Source organism: Rhipicephalus microplus, unplaced genomic scaffold (genome assembly GCF_043290135.1).
Source record: "Rhipicephalus microplus isolate Deutch F79 unplaced genomic scaffold, USDA_Rmic scaffold_15, whole genome shotgun sequence".
NCBI lineage: Eukaryota > Metazoa > Arthropoda > Arachnida > Ixodida > Ixodidae > Rhipicephalus > Rhipicephalus microplus.
Window position 1 is genome coordinate 22,694,694 of NW_027464588.1, and position 19,265 is coordinate 22,713,958.

At 43.8% G+C, this 19,265-nt stretch overlaps 1 protein-coding gene across 1 annotated transcript in view; it reads right to left on the bottom strand.

Annotated features, from left to right (window-relative positions):
* Positions 1–501: 501 nt before the first annotated feature.
* Positions 502–19,265, bottom strand: part of LOC119174280 (multidrug resistance protein mrp-7-like) — a 104,857-nt gene continuing 86,093 nt past the window's right edge. The window contains exons 17-22 of the mRNA XM_075883050.1: positions 16,902–17,006; positions 14,317–14,508; positions 9,040–9,198; positions 5,925–6,091; positions 3,607–3,801; positions 502–689 (exon numbers count right to left, since the gene is read on the bottom strand). Of these exons, the coding sequence (XP_075739165.1) occupies positions 572–689; positions 3,607–3,801; positions 5,925–6,091; positions 9,040–9,198; positions 14,317–14,508; positions 16,902–17,006 (936 nt within the window). The 3' untranslated portion in view covers positions 502–571. The remainder of the gene's footprint in view (positions 690–3,606; positions 3,802–5,924; positions 6,092–9,039; positions 9,199–14,316; positions 14,509–16,901; positions 17,007–19,265) is intronic.

The window sequence follows — 19,265 nt, forward strand, 5'->3', positions numbered from 1 at the left end:
TTAGAGGTGAAGACAGCTTGCCACCGGATGGCGCGAAACGTGCAACCTTTGGATTACGAGCCCGATTAACTTATACCAATTGAGATACGGGGCAGTCTTTATATCGTACACTTGGGGGGGGGGATTCTAACGTGCATACAGAAGCCTGAAAGTGTCAGTCAGCCCATATCTAGACCGGGGCGGTGAACGTGGGACACTAATTCTGACATCTGGCACCACGTCACGTGATCATATATGAGCCTACACCGGACCAGTAAGCCCTCGCATACTGCTTGAAGGTATCAAGCATGTCGGAACGAAAATTCGCTCTGAATGCAGCAATAAAAATTGAGGGGCTTTTTTCGACTCATCGTTAACGAAAAGCAGCAAATAATGAAAGCAAAAAAAGTGTGGGGAACGTTCACATTTCAGCCCCAGTAGTAGCTGGGCGGATCAGAGGCCTTTAAAAGAAAACGTAAAAAATATCCATGACTTCTGTTGTCGCGTAGATGATGAGCTTTATTAAAGTGATATAATACAATAATCCCAAGCACTTGGCAGTATCTGTGTCCTGTAGCGAGATATAAACGGCTCATTCTAGCTGTATTCCAGCGCTGAGAGCCATGCTGCGAAACGTGGAGCGTTGATCAGCCATGAGGTCATAAACGGGCCCGTACTCCAGAACTCGGCCATCTTCCATGACGACGACTCTGCGAATAGATTGTGGAATTGTTATTTTTCTGATACCAACACATTAAGTGCAAGAAAGCTGATCTCAGATGTTCATTTTTCAGAACTTCTTTCGAAGGGAAGCAGCCACCCACTGCAAGGTGTGGTGCTGAAGGTCGAGAGTACGGACTTCATTCCTGTATGGCGGATCCTGGGCATGCCGTCTACGTTTTCAAGAGGAAATTCAATAAGCAATTGAAATAATTATATTTTGCTGACCATCAACTATAACCAGAGCAAGTCCAATCTATTTATTCATCAGTATACACTCTGCCATGCCAGCGTGTATCATAATCATGTAGTGATTAACTGCAACTGTGAACAAGGCTCCCGCGTTGGGAGCCGAAACGTGTCTTTAATTTTTGTGTATTTTACCTTGGTCGGCGTTTTTGTTTATTTTGATTTGATTATTATGTGAGGTTTAATGTCCCAAAACCACCATTTGATTATGAGAGACGCCGTAGTGGGGGGCTCCAGAAATGTTGACCACCTGGGGTTTTATAACGTGCCAGCAAATCTGAGCACGCGGGCCTACAGCATTTTCGCCTCCATCGAAATTACAGCCACCGCCGGGAATGCATCCCGCGACGTGAGGGTCAGCAGCTCAGTACCTTAGCCACCAGACTACTGTGGTGGGGCGTTTTTGCTATTTTGAATTGTGCAGTGGTTGCGGCATTAAAACACCAGCAATTTCTATTAGCAATAATTCTCAGAAGCGTTTTTTCAGTCAGTGAAAACAGCCCAAGTTCTATGCGATTAAATACTTAGTATAATATATGGGGCGTACACGGTGCAGTGTTCGCACGCGTATCATTTCTGTGAATTTTTTGCCGACGAGTTTTAACCAAGCCCGCCTTGCTTCACTTTTTTGAGCTGTGCGCTGTATTCCGAAAGATTTCTAGTGAACGCTCGTGTGCCACCATGTGGCATAATCGGGCTATTAATCTAGCTCTTAACTTTGTCCTTTGCAAAGATAGAAATGATTACATAAATTGTTGGGCATTTTTGTTAACTAGATAGCGCAGCTAATTCTACAACTTTTGGGTGGTTGGAACACTAAAACAGGCAACAACACGGTCACAATAGTGTCACGCTGAGAGCTGCATACCATGTTATCTCGGTTGCACTATAGGACAAACATGCATCATGTCGCAGATATCACAGCCATATTCCGCAGCCATTGGTTGGAGTCGTTATGAAATTCCCCTGTTCGAATTTCAATGTTTCTGTATTCGCAACTCCGTAAATTGGTCCATGTGCTGGCAACGATAGTTGAAAAATGAAAATCAAGAAAAAAGATTGCGCTTAACAGGGTCAACGCGGCACTTTCGCTTGGCGCTGTGCTCGGAATTCGTGATTGTGGCGTTGGTTCACATCGCTTCATCAGCATAAAGAATTTCATTAATGAAGCGGCGGAAATATTTGCGCTGCGTGCGCAAACCTCGAGCCTCCTCGGCGAATCACTTTATATTTACCTCATGCTGAAGAACCCGTTTAGCAATTCAGAGGTCGAAGAAGGAAACTGCTCCTGTGTAGGGGGCCTCTCCGAAAGGTGCTCGATTATTTGCGCTGCGTTGTTACACTGCCTTGACAGTTTTTGAAGTAACTACGCTGCGATTCGTGCTGCTGATTGCATGTATCACGTTTAGTTCAGTTCTGCCGTCAAAAGCTGAATACGGACACTGTTCACTTGGTTGTAGAACGGAGCTATGATTGGGCCAGTGTACCTCGTGATAAGGCAAATCGTAGTTTCGACTGCAATATGAGTGCTTCTTCATTTTCGTTTTCTGGTCCATGTCTTTAGTTTTCTAATGAATAAGGCCGTGTGCTTACGAACACTCACTTGTTTGTGTACGCAGTTGTTTATACTCTAAGCAGATCAATGCACGCACACTACGCATGATACGAATGCACCGACGTGATATTACATATACGCACGAACATACACTTACGCAAGCGCGACCTTCACGCATTCGTTTTTGTGCGTGTACACAGGAGAATTAAAAAAAATTCAGCGGAGGGAAGGATATTACATCGGCTTAGTTTGGGCATGGGTAGCATGACCACTTGCGCAGAGAAAAAGCATATTAAAAACACATTCGCACACGTAACGCAACAAATTTTATAAAGCTCTTGCTTATATAAGCGAAAGTATACTCCAGGCTTATAAAAGCCTGAATACTGATAAGAATGCACGTACGCTCACGCTCTATGATGGCGTACTTACCGAGGAGAATGAAGTCGTGACGAACAAATTGATTAGAAAAACCACCGTAGTGTCTGTCACCTTATTTTCAATGCTTTAGTTTTTCGGGTTTTTATGTGTGCCGTTCTCAGTCACGCGTAATCTGCATCCTTCGAGAAATGATAGAACGACACGTTTTCTTCTTTGCACCACGATGCCATCCATGCATTGCGGCACTCTGCAATGGTCTTTGGACGCCGCTTTCCTTTTGTGCGGGCTCGCGCGTGCGGCATCGCGAAAATAAAGGAACTATTCGGCCGATTCTCAACGCGCGCAACCTGCCACACATTTCCTTTCAAAGGTTACCGTGTTAGTGCCTTTTCGAGGCGTGGCCACTAGGTGGCGAGCGCTCAGTTGGAGCCGCGAATAGTGAAGGGGGAGTGGTATATCATGTGAAGACTTTTATAGAAAAAATACTTTGATACATGTCAACAAAAGTGATTCAAGAACGAATGATGTATAGAGCTATGGCTTGCTTATATTCCTCTTTTGTACCACGGTAATTTTCTTTCAGCTGAAATAACAACACAGCGGCGAAGTTCCTTCAGACTACTACTCTGGTGTCAACAGGACAATGATATTTAGAGTAACGTTTTCGAGTTATTTGGAATACGTTGTGAATGGAGCTCGGAAGATATTGCACACCTAATCACCTGTCATAATGAAGAATGGTGTCGATCCGGTGTGCTACGGTGATCAGTGTGCTGTGCGAGAAGCTTTCACGAAGAGTCCTTTGCACACAGTGGTCTGTGTCTTGGTCCATCTGTGAAGTGGCTTCGTCGAGCACCAAAATCTTTGTACCTCGAAGCAGGGCACGCGCGAAGGACACGAGTTGCCTCTGGCCAGCACTGAAGAAGGTAAAATTTTAAAAATAAATAACAAAGATTCATAACAACATCAGAATGACTATAAGAACTTAACACAACAGGCATTCAAGCAAGTGGCAAGAAAATAGAGCTTCTGTGATGGCATATACGATTAGTTATAACGTCTACGTCTGTTCGCATCACTGTTGAGCCGATCGCACAACTAGATGGGTCGTAAAATAAGGAATGAGCCTTGGTTCGGTGCCCTCTTTTTAAAGTAAGCTGTGTGGACTCTGAGTGTTGTATTTTATTTGAGGTTCTAATTAATGGTCAAAACGCAGTGGTCCCTGGCTTATGGGTATCTAATCGCTTCAAACATGGAATGCCTGAGCGAATGCGAGGGACATCGAGAGATATGTCAAACGCCGTATAAAACGTCAAGGTGAGAGCCCTAAACGTAGCATCAATAGCTAAATATAACCTTCAGCGTCAACGCATTGTAGTGTTGGGACGAGTGATGCAAAAAATTATTACGCGACACCTGGTGGTATCACGTCAGTCTAACATCACCGCAATAATATGATGACGTTCTTATGATATCGACGTGATGTAACTCGACAAACTTCACAAGATTACGTCATAAGGTGACGGTAAAAGGTGCTAGAACGACGGAGGCAATGCGAAACCAGGTCAATGCCTCCAATCTTTGATGCAATGCAAAAAATCTCGTAAGGCGGAGTGAGCGTTCCAATGGCAGCTACGCTATATCTCCAAAACAACTAAGAATAAAAAAATAGCTTTTGTCTTAGAGTTATGTGAAGTGAATGCATGAAGGACTTTCTTATTTTTGTGTGTTGAAGTGAATGCGTGCTTGGGAGTCTTTGAGCCCATTACTTGCTCATGAATATTACGTGACAAGCGTGTTTTGAAATCCCTGACACTTGCCAGCAAGAAATTACTGTCAGCCCACGTGGCTCAAAAGTTACTTGAAAAAACGGGGAATGCCAAGACCTGCTTCAATAACTGTTTGAATGATGAGCACGAATACGAATTTGACCTTGTGTACACAAGACAGGGATAACTTTGTTGACGGGAAAAATGAATATCAAGAATTTCAGATCCGCATATCGTACGGACGGTTGGCCTGTGAAGATGAAGCATTTATACCTCTGTTTATTGTCGACTTAAGACCGTAGATTCATTAAGTAGTCCTAAGTTAGTCGTTGAGCCTGTCATAAACTTTAACTGCTGTCGGCCGCCCGTGTATCCTTCCTTCACATATAGTGGATTATAAACTGTAGTGGGGCTTGCAATACTCCTCAGCCGCTTACTTGCTTGGAGACTACGCACACATAAGGCGGACAATTGTTTTTAGGGCGAAGCTCCTTAAGGCGTGGGTCTGGCCATTCATTATATGTATGTATGTATGTATGTATGTATGTATGTATGTATGTATGTATGTATGTATGTATGTATGTATGTATGTATGTATGTATGTATGTATGTATGTATGTATGTATGTATGTATGTATGTATGTATGTATGTATGTATGTATGTATGTATGTATGTATGTATGTATTACGTAGCCACTGGTGGCACATACGCGCGCTAGAACAGGTATGTGCCACAGGGGATGCGAGATTGGAGACGGCGCTACTTGGATTGTTCACTAGATGGACGCCCGGATGGATGGACATACAGACTAGCAGACGGATAGACGGATGGATGGACACGCGGACGTATGAATGGTTGGACGCACGAACAGACAGACACATAGATGGACGGGTTCACAGACAGACGCACGGACATAAAGACGGACGCACGGATGGACGCATGGATGGTCACGCGGGCGGACGGAATCAAGAACGAATGGATGAACGGAAGCACGGACGGGCTGACGGACGCTTTGCCCTACTCATCATCATTCCCTCCGTGGATGTGCTGTGATTTTTTTTGTCTATCCCTATACTGCTTTGCTGCAAAAACGCAAATACAAGCTCTGATTTTGATTTATTGTGGTCACCTATGCGGTAATGATGATCAGAGTCATGAGTTAACATGAGTAACGCCTTAACTTAGCGTTGAAGGTGTTGCAGACATGAAGTAAATACGCGACTACCAGTATTGTATGAAATCTGCGAAGCGTCCTTCCCGTCCCACTCACCTTAGGTTTTCACCTTTTTCAGATATCAAAAGGGAGAGACCACTCTGATTGCTTTTCGTGAATTCTTCAAGCCCGACCTTACGCAAGGCACACCAGAGCTCCGTGTCAGACTTGCTACCTTGCGGATCCAGATTCTCACGCAGGGTGCCGCAGAAGAGCGATGGATCCTGCGGAACAGAAAACCAAATCGTTTGCCCTGTCACCTTTAATGAAAAGTTTGACAATGACGCATGTCAACATGAATACGTCCTACACTTAATGAGGCATGTGGCGAGAAGTGTATGATGATGAGCTATGTCGATGTCTTGATCTCCGACCGTGTTAACCGGAAGGCATGAATCTACCTATCTTCCCAAGGGCTCGCAAGCGCAAAAAAGAAAACGACAAACGCAAAGCTGAGCCAGTGGACCACCTTTTAACTGCTGGGTTGCGTCCTAAGCTAAATCAGAACCGACTCCGAAGTTCTGTCAGTTTTGACTTCACTGACACGTCGCAACTCATCGATACATTGCAATCGACCCTGTCGGTATTAATGCTGACAAAGCAGAGGGTATCCAAAAGTGGCACGGCGTGGGTCAATGGCCTTCCAGTGACACGGTGTACCAGTGTGGTGTATCCGTTTTGCAACCCAGTGGCGGAGCGGTCGTCTTCCGGTCATGTTTCTTCCCCAAGCTCGCCATTTTATTTCTTCAGTGCGCACCTTTGGGGAGCAATGGCTGCGCGACTGGAACACATTGTACACCATCTTACAAGAATAGGTAGCACTGTAATATTGTTTTGTTGGTGATAAGGATTCCGTGGCTTATAGCTGCAAACCATTTCGTGATCACAATAATTTCTATGGCACCGCTCATTCATTGCCTTAGTGCTAAATCACTTTCTATCAGCAGGCAACGACACAATTATTAGCACCAACGCGCGGCTACAGAGATCTGAAACGTCGACTGTAAGTGCAGCTGGCAGTGTGCCTCGAAGGTTGTGTAAGAAATAACGCGGACATCGTGCATTTTCGCGGCATGTACTGGGACTCCCATCTTAGATTATCAGTAAAAATGAATCGCACTGTACTGTAAGAAAGCGATGTCAAACGCTGTTCTGGAGGGTATATCTGCTTTCTTGAGAATTATAATTGTCTTCTTGCTCAAACGGTAGTTCCAGTGAGCTTTTGTGCTCTCGTCACCTACTGAACGCTTATGACTGAAGGCTCTTTATAGGGACTGTTTTTAAACGCCCACAAAACGCCATTTTCACTCGCCCCCTCCTGTGTTCCATGATTTCGCTGTGAGTGGCACCACCAGTTGGTTTTGTCTTACTATCAATATTCAAAAAAGAGAAAAAAACATAAGAAAGGTAGAGAGGTTAACTAGATTACGCCTTGTTTGCTGCCCTGCATGGAATAAGAGAGTAAAAGAGAGAAAAAGAGAAAAGCAGATGGACGCGTATACATTGTACACCACCCACACAGTGCAGGCTTTCACAGGTAGTAGCTCAGTGACATTGCCTTCCACTATTGTTGAAGGGCTCGTGTGGCTTTGTGCGCTTATGTGGTGTAAACCCTTAACCAATGATTCTTTCCCAAGTGAAGAGACAATTATCCAGTTCCTTCAAGGCACACTAAAAGAGTTCGGTGATCTTGTTAAAAGTCGGGATAGTGACACAATCAAAGAAGAGAGAGATGCAAGAAAAGGCAATGATGTTAACCAGACTTGCGTCTGGTTTGCTACCCAGCACTCGGAGAAAGCGCTAAAGGGGGAAAGAGGTAGAAGACAGAGAAGAAAACTACACATGATCACGAGTATGCTTGAGGGAGTGTATGCAGTCTACAGAGTTGTTAAGTTCAGGTACTTCAGCACTTTAGTGGCAAAAGATACTGAAGTTGTGATAGCACTGTCATAGCAGACGTCCAAGGTCCTATCTTGTACTGAAAATGGTCGGGATTCGAGTTGTTTAAAATGGTAGTGGCTTAGCTCAGCTATGCCAGGATATACGTAGCGTTAGCAAAGGTTCAGGTGATTATTCTTAGCTTTCCAGATATCATGCTTACAGCTGTTCCTATGACACACACACGGTATACGTATTATGTGGCACATGTATATTTATTTTGCCGGGCAATTACTTCGGGATCCGATGAGTTAAGCTACTCCGCTCTACTGCACCGTTGTGAAGCATTTGCACTCTTCTTCTTCATGGCTATATCACAGTGGCAAACGCCAGTCAGAGGCGCTATCAAGCGGCTTCAGCGCAGTGTCAGATGGCGACTGCACAGGGAAAGCGCTAGCGTCGGCGTCCATATGTCTACCAAGGCTATGACGGCACTCCTCTGGAAAGCGCACACTGGCGGCCGCGAGTCGCGCGCGGCCGCGGCCGAGTGCGAGGAAGGTGCCGGCTCCGGTGCGTGACACCAATCTGCGCAGTGCATCGAATTGCGCGCACACCAGTGGCGAGCCGCGCGCGGCGGCGGCGGGGTATCATTGCGCATGCACAGACCAGTGTCACGCGAAGTTGACTCAGCGACGCCAGTGTTGCTAACGCTACAAAAACTACCCGGAACGATCATCGCTAGACGTCAAAGCGCGAGCAGCTACATAGGACAGGCTCGATGGTATTTTCAACTCCACATGAGTCGCATGCGGAGATGCCCACCATACCGAGGCGAAACGAGTGCGAATCGGTGAATGTAACACCCAACAAAAGGCGGCATAACAGTGCCGCATCACAGCGGGAAAGTTGCGAAGGTAGCTGTTCAAAAGTTTTTAAGAGTTCATTAAAGCTATCCGACACGAATATCATGTCAAGTGCTAGTCAAACTAATCAAACTCTCTATACCGAACGAATTGATGCTTCGATAATAATAATGGCTGATTACTGAGATCAGTGTTCGGGATTTCGTTTCTTACATTGGTGCCTTTTTGGGTAGTCAGAGTAGCCAGTCTTTTAGTGCATTGGAGAGCTAAGTCGGAAGACCACATCGAACAATAAGTGTGTAGGGTCGATTTTTCAAATGAGTGATAACGATTTTTTTCCATATAAGTCTAATCAGTCACATCACTAGCATACATGTTGCAAAGTGTCCCCCCCCCAAAAAAAAAACATATGCGTCACTCTGTCGGCTCACCTGTGGTATCACTGCTACGGCCGAGCGAAGCCTGTTCAGCGGCACATTGTCAATATCAATACCGTCAATAGTAATAGATCCGGACGTCCGCTGAATTATTCGCAAGAGTGCTAGCACAAGCGTCGACTTTCCAGCCCCTGTTCTTCCCACGACAGCTACCTGGAATTGAGAGACATGTGCATTTGTTCCGAATACCAGCTACGTGATGCGAATGCAGGTCAGTAGTTTGATGTCATGCTTTATAGCTATCTATTAGAACTGCCACACTTATACTTGCAAGAAATATGGTTGAATTGTGAATACATTCTAAAACATTATTGCTTCAGTCCGAGTCAAAAGTTCATATTGAAGGGGGCTTTCATGCGTTGCAATGCCAAGCAAGCAACAGTACAATCACCGTAATTTAGTTAAATGGCACTGATATATTTTTCTGCTCAGAGACGACACTACTGAATTATCATTGCGTGCTTTCATGCTTCAGCATGTTGTTAAAGGCAAGCGTCATCAATAATCGCGGGTATACTACACATATCATCCAGGTGAAGAGGACATCGAGGCAGGAAATGTCTTGGTGGTACTAGTTAGCTGTTTTTGGCCGCCAGTGTAGCGAGCTTGCTCGTTTAGTTTGAATTGATGAATTAGGTTGTAGAGCCTATGTTTACGCACCCAGCTCTTACGTCTGATTCTACTTATATAGAGGGGTACTGATGCAAATTTTGCACTTATCGTTTTTCTGCGTCAACCTATGGGCCAAGCAACCGAGAATGTAGCAAATGTGCCGGTGAGCATGCGTGAGCCCTGAAAAATGATCTACAACGCGCTTTTAAAAGCTGGTTTTGGTTCTTCCTGTATTCTGACGTCACGACTTAGTATGAGCAGTGCCAGCAGGTGGTATGTGCACGCGTAAGTTTCGCGACATATCTATGTCCGCGCATCGCTTGTTGAATAGTCTGCTTCGTGTCCTGCGCACAGCACGTATGGCGACTGTCTTGGCCGGTGGACACAACTTTGGGAGGGCATCACATTTGAGGCGAAGATTTTTCGTTTAAAAACAGAGGTCGGTCAGCAACTGCATGCAGTGTGTGTACGCGTCCGGAGTGAAATACAGCGAACAGACTCAACTCCGCTTGGTTAGCAAACAGTCTCTGCCTTACCCCCTGCAGCGCATGAAGTCGACCCCCGCTTGTCTCAGTGCTGGATCAGACGGGAATTAGTGGAACTTCCACCTATTGTCCACCGTTCACTGGCAGAGACTTCACACAGCAAGTTAAAGGTGCCATCACAACAAATTTAAAATCAAACAATATCCTTTGCCCTCGCCTCGCCCTCGTTATCTAGTGACTAAGGTACTCGGCTGCTCACCCGCAGGTCGCGGGATGAAATCCCGGTTGCGGCGGCTGCATTTTCTATGGAGGCGAATACGCTGAAGGCCCCTGTGCTCTGATTTGGGCGCACGTTAAAGAACCACAAGTAGTCAAAATTTCTAAAGTCAAATTTATAGCTTTTTTTTACAGAGTAGTACTCCTAGGTAGTTTTAATGAGACGTGGAAAGAAAAAGCAATTTCACTTTCCTTTAAATAACAAGTTTGTATAACGCTTCTTGAGATGAATAAAAAGAAGAAACATGCTTGGGCTATTGTTAAAGAGCTTGCTTGTAATGTCATGCCTGTTTGCAAAAGCCCACAAGAAACGCTGCAGCATTTTGTTCCTTCGCCTGTCATCTGCACTCTGAGGACCAAAATTACGCTCTTGCTCAGTTCATAATTCCTCAGGTTTGTCACATGACTTGAGGCACACAGTATTACTGAACTTACGAAGAGTGTGAAAAACATCGGATAAGTACTGATTTCAGTGGTCTCCGGGCGATAGCCGTGGTCGAGGGGACAACTCGTGCAGCGCGGAAAGGCGAACGCATTCTACAGTGTGCGAAAACAGTACCTACTGTGGAAGAGTGTGTAGATTTTCGTAAGTACTGAGCTATTGATTGCTTAAATCAATATCGATTGCTATCTCACTTCATTCTAGAATGCCGGGAAAACAAGTGATCTCTCCCGCAGAATTAAGTAGAAATGCATGGCTTCGTAAAATTTATGCCCGTGGAGAGGTTCGCGTGGATGAGTGTTTTCTGCACTCCTCAATAAGGGAGCAATGCAGGCTTTTCTGTGTGCCTCGGTGCTACAGTGCTATGGCACTGGGATGCTGACCCAAAAGTCGCAGGTTCGATCTTGGCCGAAGCTTTCGCATTCCAATGAAGACTAAAGGCCCGTCTACAGCACGATGTTGCTACAGGTTAAGGAAACTGAGGTTGCCCCGCCGCGGTGATATAGTAGCTAAGGTAATCGGCTGCTGATCCGAGAGTCGCGGACTCGAATCCCGGCTGCAGCGGCTGCATTTCTGACGGAGGCGGAAACGATTAGGCCCGTCGCTCAGATTTGGGTGCACGTTAAAGAACCCCAAGTAATCTAATTTTCGGGAGCCCTCCACTACGGCGTCTGTCATCATCATATGGTGGTTTTGGGACGTTAAACTTCACATATCAATCAATCAGGGAAACAGAGGTTGCCTAAATTTTATGAAACCTGCGCCGCTATCCCGTGCTCCCTAATCATATCGTAGTTTTCACTCGAGAAGGCAGTGCACAACAACCTAAGTGGTTCGAAATAGGAATGTCTTCTTTCTGAAAAATGGTAATAGGAACTGTAATGACGGGAACATGCCTTCACCTTCTACCTTATTCTAAATTTTGTCGGCGTGGCCCGCAATGAAAACTTCAGACACGTCTCTGGTGATGATGGATTTTGGCAGTTTGCACTTTCCTGTATTTTGATTGATAACAAAAAAGACACTGTGAATTTCTAAACATTTCTATTTCGTTTTCAAACGGCCTAATATTCGTTTATTTAGTTATCGTTTGATTGATATTTATTAACAAATACTGCTTGCCTAGATGAACGAGATGTAGCAGAACTGTGCACATGAGTTAGTAAATTAGGCAGCGATCAAACGATTAGGAGTATCACACAAGGTTGTTTGGCCGTTCGGCCACGAACATTTCAGGGTGTTTTTTTCACGCAAGGAACCATATAGGCTGTTCCATATGCCAAGAATGCTTGAAAAAAAAGAACGCCTAAAAGAATCCACAAATGGATGAAAAGGAACAATACTGAGAGGGTGGTGCAATCGGCGCGTGGTACATCTAGTGAAATCACTGAAAGAAATCGGAGCCTGAATAAACCTATAGCAGTGTAACACTTATGAAGCAAAGTGACACGGCGTGGACGAGCCAGTGGCTATTACAATAAAGCGCATGCGTGAGATTAAAGAGGAGCTTTGCGATTACATCGGCGAAAATTGAACCATATTGCTTTCCTTTGTATGACCTCAAGCTTATTTATGTTAAGTGCAGTGTAGGGGGACCATACCATTTGGGCGTACTTTATCAAAGGCATGATGAGGACAATGTAAGCGATTTTTTACAGTCATTGGTAGAGGGCTTGTGAGTTCATTTTAAGTATCTAAATTACCTAAAGGTCTTAGCGCAAATCGTTTCAGTGTGAAGGTCGGGCTTTAGATTTTCAGTAAGGATAATGCCAAGATATTTCAAGGTATCGACAGAATTGAGGTAGTGCTTATTGTAACTATAACTGTAATGTAGTGGCTATTTTTATTACTAAAGGTAATTCGTACAGTATTTTGGTAATTGATACTTCTTTACCACGCAGGGCTCAAGCTACATAAAGGACACAAATACATTGCTCACAAGCCCCGCCGCGGTGGTCTAGTGGCTAAGGTACTCGGCTGCTGACCCGCAGGGCGCGGGTTCGAATCCCGGCTGCGGCGGCTGCATTTCCGATGGAGGCGGAAATGTTGTAGGCCCGTGTGCTCAGATTTGGGTGCACGTTAAAGAACCCCAGGTGGTCTAAATTTCCGGAGCCCTCCACTACGGCGTCTCTCATAATCATATGGTGGTTTTGGGACGTTAAACCCCACATATCAATCAACATTGCTAACAACGTCTTGCTGCCGTTTGTTGGTTACAGTGACGTAAAGCACGTAATCATTGTTACTTTGATATTCAGTTCACGTAAGTTTGGTCTTTATCGCAGATTGATACTTTTTAATACGTAGAATTCAGGATCATGTCATGTTGTTAAGGATGCGTTTCTTCTTTCCGTTGTTGAAAAACGTCACCCTTATGCGGAAGTTTCAAAAAACGAACCAAACAAACCAACCCGAACAAAAAAACACATATATGCTTTACGTCACTGATCTTTTTTTCTAAAAGGATATTCGTTACTTCTGCCTAACGTTCGCTTAAGCTATGAGGCTGTAGACTATTTTACGTAAGACACATGGGCGCCGCCCTCTTGGGCTGCGGAACGAATGTTTTCTTTGCCTTTGTTCCTAGAGACATGATCTGGTCAGATTAAAAATGCCGAGTTCACCAAATAAACCATTACCATCCGTATACGTCCACTGTGGCAGTGCTCTTTTTGTTGTTCATAATAAAAAAATAGCAAGGATAACACACCAATATGGGGGCCTTATAACTCGTGTGTGAAACAGTCTGCCTTGAACGGTAAAATTCAAAGTACCAACCATTCTATCATAACATTATTCCTTGTTGAATATGAGTAAGTAAACCTGTGATCTAAATATTTCCCAGTATTGCTATGGAGAAAGTTTGTGTCGTCATAATCATTTTTAATAAGAATCAGCGTGTACAGTTTTGCACGGTGCTTAGAAAAGTACATGCAGGTACATCGTTGAAACAGCAATTCACTGTAATGCTACGATGCTCTGTCGGCTGTGGGTTGGCGTAGCTTTTGCTAACTCATTCAGTTACCGCATTGGTACGGCTGACTGATCCTATTGTTAAAACTCTTGACCGCGTCTAAGCCACTGCCCCAACTTTCAACAAAATCACTGGAATCTCCAGTGTATTTAAAAAAGAGGTAATGATTTAGAGTACTTCGTATCCTACTACCAGATGATTAAATTCCTTCTCTGGAGAAAATCTTAGGTGCGTGGTGTACAAGTACATCAGCCCAAAAAGCTACCCGAGCCCTTCTACAATTCTTGATGACAAGGTCAATGAGCGACTGCTTGTGAAACAATGTGGAATGTGCGTCTCTTTTTCTTTTTCTCTCGCTTGTTGTCTCTTATTCTCTTTTCTCCACACTTAGCATAGCAAACTGGTCGTAGTGTAGTGACTTCCCAATTTTTCTGACATTCTTTCTTCCTATCTGCTTAAACTATAGAGTCCAAAATCCTTACCTTTTCTCCTGTGTACGCCTCGAAGCAGATGTCTTTGAGAGCGTCTTCTTGAGTGCCAGGTCGATAGGATGCACTCAAATGCTGAAATTTCACGACACCCCGGCTGGGCCAGACGCCGTCGTATGGTTCCAGAAAAAGGCGAGGATTCAGGATCTTAAGTTCACAAGAAGTGCTTAGGCCACATGATGCGTCCTGGGTGAGAAAAATAGAAATGTGTGTGCAATGTCAAACATTTCATCGGAATGCGTAACCAAACAAGTTAAACATTTCATTGCCTGGGCAGGACAGGGTGCAAGACAGTGAGTAGGCTTAAAAATATATTATGTAAATTCCTCAGGGTTATGCTTCAGAATGCACATCTTTCATAAAAAAATTGTCTCCTGTTTCGAAGGGATAGATAGAAGCTGCAACTTTTGAGGGCTAAAGCCTGTTTGAGAGGGGCAGACGACTGCCGTTCTGTTTTCCACAAAAACAAAACTTTTGCAATTTAGAGTGAAGAGAACGCATTCGCAGCTATAGCGCATGGCGAATCTTCTCATAAGACGTTTTGCTTCCAGCAATACCTATTATACTTTCCACTCGCTTCAGTTTGTTTTAAAAACTTGTATAAGTAAAAACAAAACAGAACACCAAACCAAGTCTTAAAAAACCTGTTACGAAGCAATTACATATTCTTACAATTCGCTTTTGAATGAGGAAAACTAACGTAACTTCATTCAGAGGCAATTACCTAAGGTATGCGTAGCCTTTTTTGCTGTTATTTCTGTTTCTCATAAAGATGTTTCGAGCACGTGCTTCACGGTACGTGTTTACGCATGCGTATGTTATTCCACGAAACGTGTTTTAATTTCACATTCCTCATGTGCCCCTTGTCTGCGCCACGTTGCTCCATAAGCGTCCCTCCTTCTCTTTTCTTTTACATTTTGGCGGTGGCTGGCTGCAACATTAAGACCAAGTTGCCAAATGTTTTGCGTTGAAATAGCTACAAAAGCAATTGCTGTGCTGGGCGAATTCATGTGCTGCATGCTATATGAAATAAACTGCAGCAGAACAGTTATTTTCCGCACTTCATTTAACGCTTAATGTATTGATTACTTCTTGGAAAGAGAGCAACGCAGGGACAAACGCATGAGGTGCTAAACTTGTTCGTGAGAGCTGCCATTATCTACCTTGAAGAATAAATGAAATAGAGAAAACGCAAGTATCTTAACCATTAAAATACTATGCGTATCCACAATGAAGATAGACACAGGGAAGTCCAAAGGTATGCAGAAACAGAGAGGCAAATAAAGTGAGGGAGGGCGTGGCAGCAAAACCTGTGTTGCACCTTGGTATTCATCGACATGAAAATGAAGGGGCTCGTAAACACTTGTGAGCACCAAAAAAGCTGTGACATATTTTCTTCACCGTCTAAAACCCCACATAAGCAGTTCTCGAACACATCAGGATAAAACGTACAAGTTGTTACTTTCAACAAGTTTATATTTCTAACGCGCACAGCTTCTGACACTCACCTCGTAGTGATTAGAGACAGCGTTCACAGCAATTGCTTGTAGAAATAGATTTATGATTTCTCGCATATATTCAGCTCGAAGTTTCAAGTTCATTCTTGCATGGTCCGTGTAGATTGCACCCAGTTGTGGCATGTGCACAAATGCTTAGCACAAACGCTATTGGGTATTTGTTTATTTTGCTCAATCATCTATGGCCGATCAGCTTAAGAAAACCTTACGTCCACTTTAGATCCGTAGTTTATTATGCACACGTAGAGCACTTCATCGTATATAGATACGCTATCAACCTAACCACGTGGATCGCATGTGTTGGGTAATAGCCGAACTTCGTCCTGTTACAGCCAATAACAAAAATTTATCCCGAAATAAATACATTTCCTGATAAAATTTTTTTCATGAGAAAAAACTCAAGAGTTTTGAGAGATAACAAAGAGCTGCTGTTGACATTAGAGACCGGTGAATAACCTCTTCATGATCGTGAAAAAGTTGTCTTTTTGCGTTTTAAATGAATTGTTTTGCAGTCTATTTTGCTAAAGCACAAAAAATCACGGCATATTCACCGATGGAATGATGATGAGTGGGTCAAGGCATCGGTAAGTCAGTCGGCGCTTCCGTCTGTCTGTTCGTTCTTGCTTTCATCCATGCGTCCGTCCGTGCGTTTGCACGTTAAACCTACAGACAACGGACGGACGCAGCCAGTGGATAAATCACGGTTTGCCGATAAAACCCTCCGTAGCTTCATCCCACTCATCACCATCCATTCCGCGGATATGTTGTGAGGTGGTTACTACTTACATGCACACAAACAGGTGAAGACCGACCCACTCCTCAAGAATCTTCGCCCTTAAAAGTTTACAGAACTTCCTTGCTAGCAATTGTAAATTGCTATGCGTTCGCGGTAACCTAATCAATTGAAAAAGCGTGTATATAACAAATAGTCCACGTGTATTGCGTACTCTACTATGAAAGAGCTGTAATCAGATGTCCCTCGGCAAAGTTCATAAACGCAGTAATGCTAAGACGGCTATTAATTTGCCATTTATGAGATTCATCGTGGTTGACTCGCCATACCTCTTCGACTGGTAGTTCCGTGTATTCCAGTGCTCGTTCTAGTGCCACAAATGATAAGACGCCCCAAAATATGACCAAGGATACACCAGTCATTGCAAATGGTACCTTTAACAAACAAAAATTTCAAGTTAAAAAAAAGAACACCGTGATTACACACGCGCTATACATAATATTCTACAGCGATGTATGCCAGAGGCACTAACAGAGTTACCAAATGCCACCGAGCAAACAAGGAATGCTCATCACAAAAGAAGTCAAAAGAAGCAGATGGCAATTTCTCACTTTTGAAAATATTTTTAACTCGTGAAAATGTTACTCAACTACGAGAGAGAGAGAGAGAGTTTAAACAACCAAGTAATCGTTTTTGCAGCGAAAGTGTGCGCAACTATGCCCGAAAGCACATAGCTTTTTTAAGAACTGTCTACAGTATAGCCTTCATTTGGTAGAAGACAACCAGTCACGATTAACGTTACTAGTTGATTCCCTCATTGTATGTTTGGACGCAACAGGCATCCGTAGGCGTGCGTACAGGGTGGTCAGGGTGCTCCCTTCCCCGTCAAGTGAAAGGGGGGATCAGTAAATCGGCCCCATAGGTTGATATGATGGGGCATGGGGAGGCACTGCGTTGAGCCTGGGCGCGCGTACCCTGGGGAAGGCTAACCGGTCAAAATAATTGACAATCATGGTAAAGGTGATTGATTTAGGCTCATTAGTGAGCGCTAGAATCCCTGCAATAAGTACATTTGGTATAAAAATGCACATAAGCTTAAACAAATGTCTCTCCCTCCCCGAAGGGATTCTTGAGGAAATGCGATTGCATTGCGTAGGGTTCATAACGGCGTTTCGCACATGAGAACTCAGCGTTAGAAGAATAATGTTTTCTTTTTTTGAAAGTTACGCCATGTAGCCAGTATTTTACATGCACGTTGTAAGGTTGTGCTGAATTTAGAGTGACCCATCAACCTTCCTCATTAGTGCTTTGCATACCATCGAGTCCCATGGTACATGGGATCTGCCATTTTTTTGGTATAAATGCATGCTGTAAGAAAGTTTTACGCTGGGAATATTCTCGCCATCTGGCGGTGTGGCAATGCTACGACAAAATTGCACTTCCCTATTCCGTACGTCCTGAATGAGACGGATGCGTGGAAACGACGCTTTGAAGGAACTGTTCGTGGAAATCACGGTCTTCACGCATTACTGCACTTTAGCAAGGGTACTGAGACAACGTAATGGTAGATATAAAAGGCTTGTTTGTAAAACTTACTGAGCATGTGACCATGGCGCAAGCATCTGTTGTCGCGGACCAAGATATTACATGTTTGTCTTTTGTTGACGGCACTTTTTTCTTTGACTTCCGAATATGTGTATTTTGGACGTCAGATCCGTCATGGAAATACGTCACTCAAGTATTGGTGGACCCCACCACAGAAAAGTGTTCATGTTAAAAAACGCGACAAGTGACTGGAAAGTTCTACAGACGACTTCTGGAAAACAAAAGCCCTAATTCCTTCATTATAAGCAGCAATGACAACTTTGAGCACTAATGCACTGCTCAAACTTGTATAGCCTATATAAATTTCAAGTTTTTTTCCACCACGCAATGTAAAGAATAATCTCCTCAGAAAGCCATCGAGCAGTTGCGAAGAGGTACGTGTTGCGTGATGATAAAGCTATACATAATAATCAGAAAACATTTCTGATAAAACATTGCCTCGTTAGAATTCATTAAAGTAAAACTATAGTGTAACTAAACGAAGCTACAAGGAGATCACTTGTATTCCTTCCATTACGTTTTAGCTTCCCGGGGCTGCGTTTCTATTCATGATACAGTTCTCCAGTTAATGTTACACTTTTTATTCTCAATCACTATTGTTAATGAAGTGTCTGTTCAAGGTATAAAAAATTTCACTTGGACGTAACACTAACGCCTCCTTATTCCTTATCTAAATGCGTTGTCTCACCATGGAAGAAAAAAAAAACCATTCGATATAAGTCGTATTGTGTGAGTGCAGGAAATATATAAATGACCACTGTGGTACATTCTATCTCATCTTGGCTTAAAGCGACGTATTTTGTGACATACCCTACGTCCTATTTTACTGAAAAGTATTAAGTGTCTCCGGCCTGTAGAAAGTTACGTTGACGACAAGAAGCGGCAGTATCATCATCATGGCGATATCCGTGTTCGAATAAACAACACTACCTCATTTCTTGTAATAGATTCTCTGCCTTGCGCAAAAACACTTGAGGTGACGTTTGCCACCTTCTCGGAACCAATTTAAATGCGCAAAATGTGCTTTCTTTTGGGGCCAAAGCGACGGAAAGATTGTCGACGCATTGCGGGAGATTGTGAAATTTTAA